The sequence below is a fragment of the Physeter macrocephalus genome, chromosome 8, assembly GCF_002837175.3.
Source record: "Physeter macrocephalus isolate SW-GA chromosome 8, ASM283717v5, whole genome shotgun sequence".
In the NCBI taxonomy this organism is placed as follows: domain Eukaryota; kingdom Metazoa; phylum Chordata; class Mammalia; order Artiodactyla; family Physeteridae; genus Physeter; species Physeter macrocephalus.
The window spans coordinates 42,197,757-42,213,415 of record NC_041221.1 but is presented as its reverse complement, the minus strand read 5'-3'; the positions used below and the strand labels follow the sequence as shown (position 1 = coordinate 42,213,415).

General features: G+C 39.3%; 2 protein-coding genes across 9 annotated transcripts in view; one reads left to right on the top strand and one right to left on the bottom strand.

Annotated features, from left to right (window-relative positions):
* C8H5orf22 (chromosome 8 C5orf22 homolog) overlaps positions 1 to 13,553 on the bottom strand; it is a 26,821-nt gene extending 13,268 nt beyond the window's left edge. For 2 of the 3 annotated variants that reach the window (XR_003680882.1, XM_024125173.3), the window contains exons 1-7: positions 13,406 to 13,553; positions 12,030 to 12,175; positions 9,626 to 9,775; positions 7,022 to 7,451; positions 3,481 to 3,543; positions 3,116 to 3,237; positions 892 to 958 (exon numbers count right to left, since the gene is read on the bottom strand). Coding sequence is in view for 2 of the 3 variants with exons in the window: in XM_024125173.3 (XP_023980941.1) it covers positions 892 to 958; positions 3,116 to 3,237; positions 3,481 to 3,543; positions 7,022 to 7,451; positions 9,626 to 9,775; positions 12,030 to 12,175; positions 13,406 to 13,486 (1,059 nt within the window). In the remaining variant the exon portion in view is untranslated. The remainder of the gene's footprint in view (positions 1 to 891; positions 959 to 3,115; positions 3,238 to 3,480; positions 3,544 to 7,021; positions 7,452 to 9,625; positions 9,776 to 12,029; positions 12,176 to 13,405) is intronic. The other variant, XM_028492834.2, reaches the window with a different exon arrangement.
* A 168-nt stretch (positions 13,554 to 13,721) lies between these two features.
* The window catches only part of DROSHA (drosha ribonuclease III), a 126,506-nt gene continuing 124,568 nt past the window's right edge, over positions 13,722 to 15,659 (top strand). For 4 of the 6 annotated variants that reach the window (XM_024119426.3, XM_024119417.3, XM_024119424.3 and 1 more), the window contains exons 1-2: positions 13,722 to 13,819; positions 14,953 to 15,079. The gene's annotated coding sequence lies outside the window, so the exon portion shown is untranslated. Of the gene's footprint in view, positions 13,873 to 14,952; positions 15,080 to 15,659 lie in introns of all 6 variants that reach the window. The other 2 variants (XM_024119407.3, XM_024119409.3) reach the window with 2 other exon arrangements.

Below are 15,659 nucleotides of genomic sequence, written 5' to 3'. Positions count from 1 at the left end.
ACTACCAAATGTAAATTAGATAGCTAGTGGGAAGCTGCCGCATAGCACAGGGAGATCACCTCTGTGCTCTGTGACCATGAGAGGGGTGGGATAGGGAGGGTGGGAGGGAGGGAGACGCAAGAGGGAAGAGATATGCGAACATATGTATATGTATAACTGATTCACTTTGCTGTAAAGCAGAAACTAACATACCACTGTAAAGCAATTATACTCCAATAAAGATGTTAAAAAAAAAAAAAAAACCACCAGAAGTAAAAGAAGCAGAAGACCTGGAGTTCTTAGCTCTGGCACAAAATTTGAGAAAAGGCACCTGAACTTCAAATGGGAAAATTTATGCTTAAATACTACAAAATGATATAAAAATAAAAGAAATTATCATTATAGGCGTCCTCTTTTGACACAGCATTCAGATTGCTGTTGGCAAACAAACTTATACAGCTAATGCAGTTAAGATGTGCTGGCCACAATGGCTTCTATTGTCCTTCTGTTTGGTTTTTACAATCAGAAAAGTTTTCAGAGAGAGAGGAAAGAAAGAAGGGGAAGGGAGTATAAAAATGAACCAATAAAGAATGAGCAAATGTAGAAATTTTCTTTTCTGAAAGAAATCTTTTCTCTGGCAAGGAGAGATCTGACCATAGGCAAATTTAATAAATCCACAGTACTTTTGCTTCATACATAAAATTGGCAGAAGCGTGTTTTTCCTGGAAAACTTTTCCACTGTTCTGGCTTCTAAAAAGTATGTATTTCTTTCACTTCTTTTTTTTTTTTTTTTAAATCCACTCACACTTTCCAAGAACACAAAAGTGAATCACTTTAACAAAGAGCACATTTTTCTAGCCAGAAAAATGCCTTTCTTAAAGGGTCATTTTATACTTCAATGTAAGTATTTACCATTTCATAGTCCGGCGCTTCCATCCGTTTTTTCAAACTTTGTACCAGTGGAACTAGTGATTCCATTCTGGAAAAAAGCACCCCTCAATTAAACATCACATCACCTCAACTAAAATTATAGTAGCAAATGAAATTTACCATTAACAATATGTTTCATATGATTCTTGGGAAATTAAAATTGCTCAAATATCAACTTAAAATATTAAGAAACAAAGGTTCCCTGCTGTTTTCTTTTTTTTAAATTTATTTAATTAATTTATTTTTGGCTGCATTGGGTCTTTGTTGCTGTGCACAGCCTCTCTCTAGTTGCAGCGAGCGGGGGCTACTCTGTTTCAGTGTGCGAGCTTCTCATTGCTGTGGTTTCTCTTGTTGCAGAGCACAGGCTCTAGATGCGCGGCTTCAGTAGTTGTGGCTCGCAGGCTCTGGAGCGCAGGGCCAGCAGTTGTGGTGCACAGGCTTAGTTGCTCTGCCGCATGAGGGATCTTCCCATACCAGGGAACGAACCCATGTCCCCTGCATTGGCAGGTGGATTCTTAACCACTGCGCCACCAGGGAAGCCCCTCCCTACTGTCTTCTTACTGTCTTTTAATCTTCTTAAAAGATTACAGATTATGTTAAAGATTACAAATTCGCATTCAAGAAACTGACGTTTTCCTCTTCTTGAAAAATGGAAGTTCTACTGTGACTTTAAAAATTATTTTGATCAGCAAGAAAACTAAGTGCCTTTAGCACCCTGTGATGAAAAAAGATAGTTTCCCAAAAGTCAAAAAAAAAAAAATTAAGGACATATTTATTGACATATACAGTTATAACTGGAAAAGTTTTATACTGTCTGTTATAATAACAATGGTGCTTTTAAGTTATTTAATATAGATGGAACTCTTTGGAAGCCCTGATTAATTAGTGTTTCTAGTATTTTAATGCCACCTCTACCAATACCCACTCATCTGCTGGGAGGGACAAAGTAAAAACAAAAGCAAGGCATGGAGGCCTGTCTACCCACTTACCCTATTACTTCTCCCTTTTTATTAACGACACTTTCTGGGCCTGTGGACCCTAATCACCCACCTCTTCTATTTCCTTAGGAATAGTGAAGACTCCTTCATGCTGAGGGTCTGACCCTTTAGGGGCATGGTAAGTTTGGGGAGACGTTTCTTGCTGTCTGACTCACTTTTCCTTTGTGCTATTCTTTTTTTCCTCCAATTCCAGTCACAGTTTAAACTCACCACTGTTGTAGCCTTGTTGTTTCTTCAAGGCTGTGACAGAACTGCCTGCAGGTGGTGAAGAGCTAAGTGTGCTCAGTAGGCAGGTGGGTTTCAGTGGAAGGTGGCTAGATTCAGGATTCTAAAGTTGTCAGGCTATTTTGTTTGTTTTGTTTCATTTAATTTTAAACTTGGCTTAAGACTTCACAAAATAGTAGGTACTCTTCAATATTCCTGGGAAGAATCATGCTCCGGACGCACAGGCTCCGGACGCGCAGGCTCAGCGGCCATGGCTCACGGGCCCAGCGGCTCCGCAGCATGTGGGATCTTCCCGGACCGGGGCACGAACCCGCGTCCCCTGCATCGGCAGGCGGACTCTCAACCACTGCGCCACCAGGGAAGCCCTGTGACTTATTTCTATATCTCCATCTTCCATCATAATTTCAAAAAGGAGGGAATCATTTTTAGATCTAGCGCCGTATACTGAAGAGGAAAAGCATTAACTTATGTTAAAGTGCCTGATCAGTATTTACTGATATGATTAATACTACTATGGTTTATTCTTCCATACCACTGCTTTCCTTAGTGACAATAAAGTTTTACAATACTTAGATTTCAGGGATGTTTCTGAACATTTTATTTTTAAGTGAAAATTGCACTGAATATTTTAAATAGGTAATACACATAGCAAAAGAAGATACTAATTTTTAAAAAAATATTTATTTATTTATTTGGTTGCACCAGGTCTTAGTTGCGGCAGGTGGGCTCCTTAGTTGCAGCTCGCCGACTCCTTAGTTGTGGCATGCAAACTCTTGGTTGCGGCATGCATGTCAGATCTAGGTCCCTGACCAGGGATCGAACCCGGGTTCCCTGCATTGGGAGCACAGAGTCTTAACCACTGCGCCACCAGGGAAGTCCCAAGAAGATACTAATTTTTCAAAAGCAATTTATCTAGCAAATTTAGCAATATATCTAGGATTCAATACAGTAGAGTTGGAGAAAAAAAAATTTGAGGGTCTTACCCAGGATTTGAAGCCCATTTCTGTACAGTTTCTTCATCATCACCATCACACAAATCGGCAAAAGCAGCTTCTAAATCTTCTAATTGATGAGTTCGAGTATCAACACAATCTACCAAATCTTCCTTTAAACACATTGAAAAGCCGAGATTATATAGTTACTCTTTCAAAAAAACAAGTGAAATCCCATTACAATGAAAATTTGATTCAAGTAGTTAAAACATAATTTTTCAAGTACTAACCATGGGCTTCCCCAAGAAACACACACCAAGATTTTGGACAGCTGTGTGCGAGTACTCCAACATCATGTAAGATATTATTAGATATGTGATAAATAGACAAACACAAAAGAAACAAATGGAGGATACCTCTGTCAGGTTGGTACCAGGCTTTTTAAATTGGTACAGCTCTTGTAAGATTTTGTACTCCTCCTGGAAAACAAAACAAAAAATCCATATGCTAGAAAAAAGATTAATTTTTCAATGATATGCTTTAAATAAAAAATGGCTGTGATACAAGAACATCTTAGATAATCATTTAAAGGTTAGTCAGGGAAAATCAGGGAATATGTATAATTCATATTTCATTGTAAATATTATCACTTCTTTAGGGTAACTTTATCCATCTGGGCATGACAAGAATGTGTAAAAATTAGCTATGGAAGAAGACTTAATGGCTAACAGGTAATGAGATGAAAATATTTCTAATAATATTCTACTCTATAAATGGATACAGCCTAGGATCTGAACAGATTTCGCTATTTATGGGAAATATACATATCTTAGTAACAACAATAACAAAACTCTCCACGTTCACTTTGCAGCCCTTTCCCTACCCACAGAAGAGAGCTCCGGAGTACAAAGGCAATCCTGGAGGCAGATGCAATGGAAGGATTTTGCAGGAGAATGTCTCCCCTCATTCAGCACAGCCAGGCAGCCCCACTATAGGTAGGTATATCTGGCCCTAATGATCCTATTTAGGAGCATTGTCAGGAAAGGGTTACACACAAGACCTAAAATTCCTTAAGCACAATGCTGTGCACTATCCTCATCATAACAATCCTGTGAGCTGGGTATGATTATTATTTTGATTTTATACTTGAAGAAACTGTGGGTCTGAAAGGTTAAGTAACTTTCCCAAGATTATACAGCTAATAAGCAGAAGTAACAAATAGAACTTAACTCTTTCTGACTTCTGAACATGTTTTTTAAAAAAATAGCTATTAAACTATAAGGTATAACACATGCTGTTTTCAAAAAGTTCTACAGAACCAAAGGATATAAAGGAAACAATATCCCCACTTTCTCAGGTTTCCTTATAGCACAGAAAAGGAATAACTGTCATTAAGTTTCTTAGGTAACCTTTTAGAAATTCCCATTACAAGTATTTGGTGAGTATATTTGTAGGATAAATTCATAAAGTCAGGTTTTTTAGCTTCCAGGTATGCCCATTCTCATGTTTTCTAAATATTTCTAAGGTCATTTCATAATTCTGAACGCTGGTAGTTACAATCACTGGTCCATATACAATAGCAGGAAAGAAGCAGAGGGCAATTTCTCCCCCTTATTGCAAGCTGGGAGAGCACTCTAGTTCCCCCATTCTTGCTCCAGATTACACTACAGTTGACCCTTGAACAACATGGGTTTGAACTACACAAGTCCACTTATACCTGGATATTTTTCTTTACATTGGAAATGTTTTTGGAGATCTGCAACAATTTGAAAAAATTTGCAGACCAACTGTATAGCCTAGAAATATTGAAAAAATTAAGAACAAGTTAGGTATGTCATGAATGCGTAAAATGTACATAGATACTAACCTATCCTTACATAGGCACAAGATGAATGATACCAATATAAAATTAATAATGGGTTAGTTTTCCTACTGTTTTACAACTTTGCTTTCAAAGCATTACATTACTGTACAGTATGCCCCTCTCTCTCCTAACTGGAGAGACTGCGTATCATCTTATCACATAAGTGTTTTTTAAAAAAATATAACAATGTTTCCAATACTGTACTATGAATATGACTGTAATACTGTATGCCATAAAATTTTTATAACGATTCATTCATTAGCATACAGGCTAGGCTACCATGAAGCAATCATGTCAATTACACTAGGCTACCGTAAAGCAATCACATTGCTGCTTCCTCATTATCAATGCATGAATCGTTATAACTGTAAATAAATATGACTTTGTCACATTATCTTTTCATTTTTGATATCTAGTGCTAGTAATATGTATAACAGTGTTTTGTATCATATGAAACAATACTGATGTAGGTTCATCTTATTAACATGATATAAACTTATGGTATTGATAAATACAATACAGTACTTTCAATGTATTTTCCTTATGATGTCCTCAACATTTTCTTTTCTCTAGCTTACTTTATTATATGAATACAGTATATAATACATATAACATACCAAGTATGTGTTAATTTACTGTTTACATTATCAGTAAGGCTTCCGGTCAACAGCAGGCTATTAGTAGTTAAATTTTGGAGGAGTCAAAAGTTATACCTGGAGTTTTGACTACACAGGGAATCGGCACCCCTAACCTCTGTGTTGTTCAAGGGTCAACTGTACATTCTCCAATTTCACCTATTTTTAATCAGTACCTATTAAAGATCTTTGATAATTTAGATAAATCACAATGGCTTCCGATATGCACACAGAACAAGGAGTGTAAAGTGCAACATCATTGTCATGAATTAAATACTGAACTTAGGTAGAAAGAAGACAGTTAATTTGAATCCCCAAAAGAACCAATCTGGAACAACCTCCCATATGTTAAGGTAAGCAGTTATATGTGCTCATAAAATGCACCTGGGAATGCTCACTTGGATCATGAATTTACCAGTTTCTTAAAGGCACACATAGTTCTACCTCAGATCTGTGCATACTAATAGTGTCTGGTGATTTGCATTTAAGATCTGATGAGGTACCTGAAGGATCACAGGACTGAATCATTAGCTACAAATCATACATGTGTAATCAGGCACCTCAATGTTCAGTGAAAAATTTGTCACATGGGATTGTATATGCATAGAATATCTCCGGAAAGATATATCAAGAAACTAGCCATGGTATTTGTTTCTAAGAAACTGGGGGAATGGAGAAGGAGTAAGAGAGTGACATATACCCTTTTTAATGTATACACCTTTTTGTACTACAGCTGACCCTTAAACATCATGGGTTTGAACTGCATGGGTCCATATGTGGCGTTTTTCAGTGAATATATACTACAGTTCTACACGATCCATGGCTGGGTCAATCTTCAGATGTGGAACTGTGGATACCAAGGGCCCAGTACAAAGTTATACGCACATTTTTGACTGTGCGGAGGGCTGGTGCCCCAAACTCCATGCTGTTCAAGGGTCAACTGTATATGATTTTATTTTTTTCAACCACCCGTGTACACACTACCCCAATTAATAAATGCAAAATAATGAACACTATCTAGAGCAGGGATTAGCAACCTATGGCCTACAATCTGTTTTTGTATATGGGTATACAAAAATTGAACAGTATTGACAATTTTAAAGGGTATAAGAACAACAAAGAAGAATATGAGACAGAGACCACATGGGGTCCCCCACAAAGTGATTACTATCCGGCTGTCTGCTGAAAGTTTCCTAATCCCTGATCTACAGAAATGTCATACAATTCTCCAGAGCCACGTTTTAAAAATACCACATTTGGGAATTCCCTGGCAGTCCAGTAGTTGGGACTTCGCCTTCCAATGCAGGGGGCAAGGGTTCAATACCTGGTGGGGGAGCTAAGATCCCGCATGCCTCGTGGCCAAAAAACCAAAACATAAAATAGAAGCAGTACTGTAATAAATTCAATGAAGACTTCAAAAATGGTCCACATCAAAAAAAAAAAAAATACCCCATTTACCTGAGTGAACATTTCTTTGAAGGGATTCTTGACTGAAAAAAAATCTAAGTCAATATCTAAAACAAATGCATCCCCTTTCTCCAAAATTTCCAGGATTTCTCCAGTGCTTACTGAAGTGTGGCATTCTTGGCTTTCAGAAGAACATGAACATGATGGTTGTAGACAAGTTTGGTCTCTTCTCTGTGTCACTGAGTCATTTTCCAGTCCTTCTGAACAAGATTCACCATTAGTAGAGGCAGTGTTCTCTGCGTCCTCCAGTGCTAGCTTTGGCTTCTTAGCAGAAGACACTGCGTCATTTTCTTCTTGACTGTTACAGAGTTTATAAGGTTTCACCATAATTACATCCAATTGTAAAGGTTTTTGGTTCTCTAGCTGGTCTTCAGTTACATAAAGACCATCACTTAGAAAGTAATGATCTGTACTTGTAACCCTGGATCAGAGGAAAAAAATATTTTAAAGACAAAAGGACAAATTAGCTGACATTTCATATAGAATTTCAGAAATACAAGAAAGGACATATTTGACAAAAACTGAGAGCTGTCTCTAATATTTGTACTTCCTGTTCTTCTATGGAAATAGGGTTCCCCAAATTTTTAGCTGGGCACACAACTGCCCAAAGTAAAGAAGGTATTTCACAGTCTATCTTGCAGCTAGGTGTGGCCATTTGACTAAATTCTGGTCAAAAGCTGTGAGTGGAAGAGAAGCGTACAGAGCCTGGCCCTGTGAACAAGGTGGTGGCAAGCCCCACTTGGACTCTGAGGACAAAGGCGATACTCTAGAGACGGGGGAGCAACAAGACAGAAGACACTGGCATTCTCCAAACTGTAGGGCTGTCACATTGGCCCTGGACTGTGTGTGGTCACCTCTAACATGAGAAAGAAATAAATGGTCCTGTTTAGCCAGTGCTTTGGATCTCTCGCATACCAGCTGGAACTTTACCCCAAAAAATCACTTAAGAGAAAAATTATATCTGGAAATAATTTATCATCATAATAATAGAAGCTCCCTCTGACATATTTCAAGGCTTCATTAAATTTTATATAACTATAATATTTTAATATGAAAAGCAACTTAAAAAAATCTTGTGCATGTGCAGAATGCATTTCACAAGTTGTAGATTTCTGATTTTAGACATATCAGCATGTTCTTAGCTTTTCAACTATATTATGCCTTGGTAAGTACTTTGAACAGCAAAACCAAATGCTTCTTCCAGAGGTAGGATCTACCCAATTAAAATAATGGTTAACATTATTTTAATGTTAACCACCCACCCTCCTCTAGCATATACAGCCTTAAGTTTAAAAAGATACAATTTTCTAAGAAAAGATTAATGACAATAAAACTAATGTCCAAGATTATTAAAAACTGTCCCATCCTAAGAAAGACAAAGGCTGTATCCCCCAATCTAAATCTGTATTCTTCAATAAGGAACATTTTACTTTGTTCACATCTGTACAAACACAAACATACATCTCAGACTGCATACCTATATGTGTGTCTTTTCCATAAATTTTTACTTGCAGGATTAACTAAAATCATGAGATAATAAAAATCTTCCTAATATTGTCATTACACATTGAGTATCAAATGTCTGTTTCAGATTGCTCAAAATTAATTTGATTTTGCAGAAACCTGTTACAGGTTAAATTAGATCTACTCACCAAAGTACTTAATAAAAACCCTACCACTCTTTCATATAAACCAGTATTATATACAATGTTTGTATGTGGAGCCCTATTTATTTGTTATTATATCCTCAATAAATACAATTTTTATGTATACACAGAAAAGTTACTTGTCCAATTGATAAGAACATACAACAAAAGTTAATTGTATCATTAAGGATAAATCAGAAATTAAAAGTATCATTTTCAGTGAGATAGACTGTATTTCATTTTCAATGTATTACCATTTCATTCCACTATCCTTCAGGTTCTACAAAGTCATGATTCCACTGCTTAAAACATTCATCCCATAACAAGAGAATTTAGAAAGCCAAGAACATTCTGATACTTCTAAAGATATTACAGTATCACAAGCTACATAAAACATTGGTTAAATAGCTTATACACCAAAAATAATTGCATATGTAACTCAAGTCGGAGAATGCTGCTATTTAATTTAGATTAGGTAATTATCTAGAGCTCACCATATTAATAAAATTAAAACGCCAAATCTACTTTTCAGCTACTGAATTTATAAAAAAACTAAAGTGAGATAATTTTGCTTTTTCATTGCAAATTGTTAAATTCAGCAGACATAAGTTACATTGGAAGGAAATAATAAAATGTTATCATTAAATATATAAGTCTATAAGGTACTTCAATGATTTAATGGAGTTAGTCATCAATGGAGCCAGGATTCCAGAGGAGGAAGATCATGTTATTCAAAAACCAACTTGACTAGCAACAAAATACAAATTATGTGTGAAAAAGATCAAGAGACTTGCAAATTTGTTCCTGGTGTTTGGAGAACTCTTTTTAGAAGAGTTGAGGGCTAATCTGACCCCATTTTTGTGTAGAGATACTTATAAGTTATTACAGGGATCTAAAATCAGATAGAAGTATTCAATCCCTTTCATACTCATAAATATGAGGAAATTACCTGATTGTTGTGGTCGAAGTGTCTTTGCCTACTAAAAAATGATGTCTGCCCTCTCTGATTTGCTGAGCCCATGTGGGATGAAGCCATATTACATGGGAAAAATGGCCAGCATAAACTGCAGGTATAATCCAATTCTCGATACTTAATTCTCTGGAAAGAAATAGAGAGAAAGCATGAAAACTGTTAGTTAGTAGGTTTTTCCAAATGTAATTTCATTCAGAACAATATTTTAAGACAGTAGGTCTCCAAGTGGGGTCCAAGGACCCTTGCAGGGGGGTTCCTGAGACCTTTTCAGTGTAACTAGTTCAAAACAATTTTTCTAAGAACACCAAGGCACTATTCCCCTTTTTCACTGTATTGACATTTACACTGACAGTACAACGCAATGGTGGTTGATGTCCTAAGATTAATCAAGGCAAAGGCACCAAACTCTACTAGTAGTCACTGTATTCATCACTACCAAGCGCCAGTGTCCCACACCCCCATCCAGTTTCACGTAAGAAAGTCTTTCATAATTTTATTAAACTTTGATCCTGAGTATACATTTTAAAATAACCTGTGTGGCAAGATGGGAAGGGCACAGCAAGCACTTCTGCTATGTATTTTGAAGTACAACGGCTGTCTCAAGGAAAAGCACTTGTAATTGAATTGCAAGCTGAACACCATTTTTCTTGAAAGGAAGACTGACTCATAAACCATAGTTGTTCAGACTGGAACCTGAATTGCTGGATTCTACATTCCAACTAAGCTTTAAGAAATGACCACTTGTCAAGTTTTGGTATAGTATTAAAGAATATTCACAATTATCTGAAAAGGCTATGAAAATACTCTTCATATACCTCCACCAAAACAACATATGGTAACGGACTGAATGCAGAATCTGAGAATCCAGCTGTCTTCTATAAAGGCAAATATTAAAGAGATCTGTAAAATTTAAACATTGTTATTCTTCTAAGTTATTTTTGCTTTAGAAAATATATTTGTTTTTCATAAAAATATCTTATGATAACATATAAAGTCCTATTATTTTGAAATGAATTAATATCTTAAATATTTCTCAGTTTTAATTTCAAATATGGTAAATATCAATAAATATAACTCACATTAAAAAAAAACTCAAGAGGGCTTCCCTGGTGGCGCAGTGGTTGAGAGTCCTCCTGCCAATGCAGGGGACGCGGCTTCGTGCCCCGGTCCGGGAAGATCCCACATGCCGCGCAGCGGCTGGGCCCATGAGCCATGGCCGCTGAGCCTGCGCGTCCGGAGCCTGTGCTCCGCAACGGAGAGGCCACAACAGTGAGAGGCCCGCGTACCGCAAAAAAACCAAAAAACAACTCAAGAATTTTTAAGTGTGTACAGGAATCCTGAGATTTAAAAAGTTTAAAAACTATTATTCTATGACTAACTGTACAGTCGTCGTACCTGCTTCATAATTCTTTTTAATTTCTAAAATATAAAATCTCTAAATATAAAAGAGAGTAAGGACAATAGTAGAGCTACCACATTTCTTTAGAAATCAGTGCTCTGAGTTTTAGTTTTAGAGTCAACTAAAAGAAATGTAGTAGGCTAAAATTAATTCACACAAGCATCTATATTTTAATTTTAATTTTATATTATAACAGGAAAATTACTGCTATGTAACTTTTCATTTTATATCAGTAGGCTACATTGTAACAAATACATAAGTAAAGAGACAGTGACACGGTTTCAGGGAACTATATCACTGAAGAGAGGTCAGTAAGTCACTATTTAGAGATACACTAGGTATGTCTTTTCTGAAGAATGGACTATAAGTTACCAATTTCACGTCCACCTCTATGATTCTGTATAACTGAAAGTCAATAGGATTTGTGACCTGAAAAGAAATAAATTGGGAGGTTGCAGGGACTCAATACTGGAAGAAAGGATACACAAATTAAAGATGCATTGCTTATACAATTATTGAACTATGTGTTCAAGACACATTTTCTTGTGCCTCCGTAAGCACACTTTTAAAGGGGTAAAGAAGAGAGAACTGGCCTAGGTAATTTCTAAAATCTCTGACTTCTAAAATCCTAATTCTAAAGCAGAGGTTGGCAAACATTGGCTGGGCCACCTGTTTTTGCAAATAAAGTTTTATCGGAACACAGCCACTGACACTTGTTTATGTAGCGTTTACAGCTGCTTTCACACCACAAAGGCAAAAATAAGTAGTTGCAACAGAGACCATATGGCCAGCAAGCCTAAAATATTTACTATCTGGTTCGTTAAGAAAAAGTTTGTCCATACTTGTTCTAAATAAAATAAAAAAGGCAAACAAAAGCAAAACTCATGAGCTTAGCAAAGACTATTTCTCTTAATTGCTTATCATCTACTGCAAATTGTATTTCAGGTGCATAAAAGATCATTAACAAAAATCACATTTTACCCGAAAAGTGTTTCCTTATCAAATACAGTGTCAGCTGGCATATTCACAGGAATAAGGAGGTCTGGATGTGAATCAAAATGCACAAAACTTATATTACTTGCAGGAAGATGCTTTGAGCCAATGGCCCGGTATATAAAGGGCAGAACCTGTAAAAGACACATACATGCACACATTCAGAATTGGTACTGAATTCATGAGCGTACACTCAACTGCAGACTGAAAAACAATGCTAAACATAACTGCACATAATTTGAAGCACACCAAGTTGTTAAAAAGTAGGGAAGTATTAAATTTGTTCATTGCACATGGTTTAGACAATCATCTCAAGTTTTATTTTTTCCTCAGGACTTCCAAGTTACACCTCCAAAGTCTTTAATGTGCATCTCTTGCCACCATGCTGCCTCCACCTCAAACACAAAGATAATGTGGGGCAACAGACAGGACTGGTACTCAGGAAAAAACTGCTGGTTAATATCCTCTCTGGCATTAAAGATGTGTTCAAGCTACCTGGGTCTCTGGGTCTTTTCCACACCTTTAGGATGGTGGTGCAGGGCTATGTCGTCTGTAAGGTTCTTTGTCCTGTTATGGTCTCTAGGGTTCTAAGTTTAAGACTGAATTTGAAAGCACCACCTAACCCATGCTTGCTCTCTCAGACCCATACACACCATCTCTAGGTCCTGAGAGACCCAACTTCCTTCCTATTCTCTTTACTTCATTCATCCACAAATCTGGAATCACCCTCTTCCTCTTTCATAGCCAAAGCATTCCCAAGGCATATGAATGCTATTACAAAAAAAAAAGTCTTAGATCACGGGACTGTCTCGTAGGCTTCCAGAAATCTAGATTAGGGCACCATTTTAGCTATTCCAAAGTAGCACTACCTCAAAAACAGAAAATATCTTTAGTGTCTATAAACTCGGGGCACCCTGTTAAAAGATTTATGCACACACTACGCACACAATAATACTAACGGCCCTATGAGTGCTACTTTGTACCCATTTCACAGATGACAGTCCACATCCTTAACAAAAGCCCCCCGGCTACACAGCAGGAACGTGTAGGGAGGCCGGGAGACAGTAGGAAGCCTGCGTTAATGCGCAGGTTGAGGACTCGGGGCTCTGCAGTTACACTGCCCGCGTTCGACTCCCGATGCCACCAGAGCCTCGAGGGTTAGAGGAGTTGCCTGACTCGTAGTAAGCGCCCCATAAACGTCAGCGCCTATTTTTCCAAGCTAACCGTTCTGGTGTTTTCCCCACAATAATGCAACTCGCGTGGATAACTAATGCTGGTTATCTCTCTGGCCTCCGATGCCCAGGCTCCGCCGCCTCCTTGGTCCTCGCGCAATTCTGCCCCAGGCCCGGCAGCCGCCCTCTCACCTCCTGATGATCCTCCACCACCCACACCGGGAGCTCATGGTAGCGCCGGAGCCGGGCGCACTCTTCAGTAAACTCGCTCATATTTTCGCTTGGGTCAGCGTCCCACCGAGCTGGACTCAAAGAGGCCTAAGATGCGGCCCCGCCTCCTCTCCCGAGAGGAAACGCGCGCTCACCCGGTTGTGGTTCTGGATTGGAGGATGTTGGGGGTAGGGGCCGGGCGCCGGAGGGGTCGACGAGAACGATTGGCTTAGATGTTCATCGCTCTTATTGATGCACCAATCACCGCGCACAAGGCGCTGCGGCGAGCCCAAGAGCTTTCACTCTTGTGGTCCGGCTTTCGCAGGTTTGTTTTTTAATTCTCTCGGTTTCCTGTTCCGGAGGCGCTGGCGGCACTAAGGTCTTGGCGGCTGCGATGTAAGTCTGGTTTTATTCTAACGGCGACCTCGCGGCCTGAGAGCCTTTTGTAGGTAAAAGGGGCAGCTTGCGGGTGTTGGAAAGAGGGAGTGTTTCCAGGTGTCCTGATTCCAACGGGGCTGGAGTCTGGGCCTGGGGCGAGGGGCGCCTGGGAATTAGGATCGGGCAGCCCCTCTTCAGATTTGCAGCGAAGGGCGAAAAAGCGACTTTAGGCCCGGATCCTGCGAATAAATAGAAGTGAAAAATGAGATCTTTCTTTCATTGTGGAGCGCGTGCGGTGGTCCAGCCCTGGGGCCGCCCGGATCTCGGAGGGGAGTGAGACCGTAAGCTTACCTCGTGGGGCGCACGATCTGGCGGGAGATGTGAACAGGGATACACGTAATTTCGGATCAGCCAGCCGAAGATGACCGGCCTGGGGATTCAGCTGGGGGGGACAGAGAGTGTTAATAGAAATGTAGTCACACTTTGCAACTTTTTCTACATAGACTGATGTTCCTGGACGTGTTAACTATGCAAAACAGCTCTCTCAGTTTCCTTGCTTCCAAACAGCAACTTAGGAGTAGGCACACGCAGAAAATAATTACCTTTCCAGTTGCAGTGAGTTCCTTGACTTCTGACTTTTGTCGCCCCCTAACACAGCCTGACTATGCCTTTAATAGGTCAGTTTCATAATCAAGTGTTTTCAGATATTCTGTCTCTAGAAACATACATGAGGATCTAATGGTGAGTCTTCAACAGCAGTCTGAACACAGTACAGGAGTGTTGGTGATCCTGACTGTTGCCCACCTCTAGATTCAGTGCATTCCTTTGTGTTCCCCAGGACCCTATGCATACCTCTTTTCTTGTGTATATATTATTTTTTAAAGATTGTATTTGTATGTGGATTCTGGGCTTCACGAGTCCTGTGGGCTCTGTGTCTTACTCATCTTTGAGTGCTTAGGACCTGTGACAGTGCCCCACATGTATAGGCCCCTTAAATGTTTCATGAATCAGTGAAAAGACCTGCTTTTTGTCTGGTTTTGGTAATGCCAATCTGTTGTGGATATATGCAGTAGGGAAATGTACAGTAGCAACATAGAAACGTATATCACTGGTGAGACAGTAAACATTTATTGATCACCTACTGTGTGCAGGACGCTCTGCCAGGGGCTGTGAAGGATACAGAAATGTTTGTGAATCAACCCATTTCATCAAGGAGCTAATAATCTAGTGGAGGAGTTAGACATGCGCACACATGACTGTAACATGAGGCAGTCTCTGGTAAGTGCTATAAAAGAAGTAAGTACAGACTAAGAGCAATGGACGTCTAGAAGGAATGGGATTACTTCCTGAAGGGAACCAGGAAAGGCAGCACAGAAGAGGTGGCATTTGGCCTGGTTGGCGGGTAGAAGAAATTCAACGGGCAAATTCATAGGGTAGGGGATTTGAGAAGAGCAGGAGCAAAGAACAAGCGGGGTGACAGTACTTTGTATGTTAGGCAACTGGGAAAATCTGGGGTGATAGGCACTTCATGGGGAGGTTAATGGAGAATTAGCCTGGAAGAAGTTGGGACCAGATTGCAGAGGGCCTTAGATGCCGAGCGTGTGGTTTGAACTCGATTCTGTGGGCCCTGAGTAGCCTGTGGTGGCAAGATGGGCTGTCTAGGTCCTAGGTCTATCATGAGGGCCTTGAACTGAATAATAATCATTAATCAGGTATTATTTGGTATCTACTTTTTTTTTTTTTTTTTTTTTTTTTTGGTGGTACGCGGGCCTCCCTCTGCTGTGGCCTCTCCCGTTGCGGAGCACAGGCTCCGGACGCGCAGGCCCAGCGGCCACGGCTCACGGGCCCAGCCGCTCCG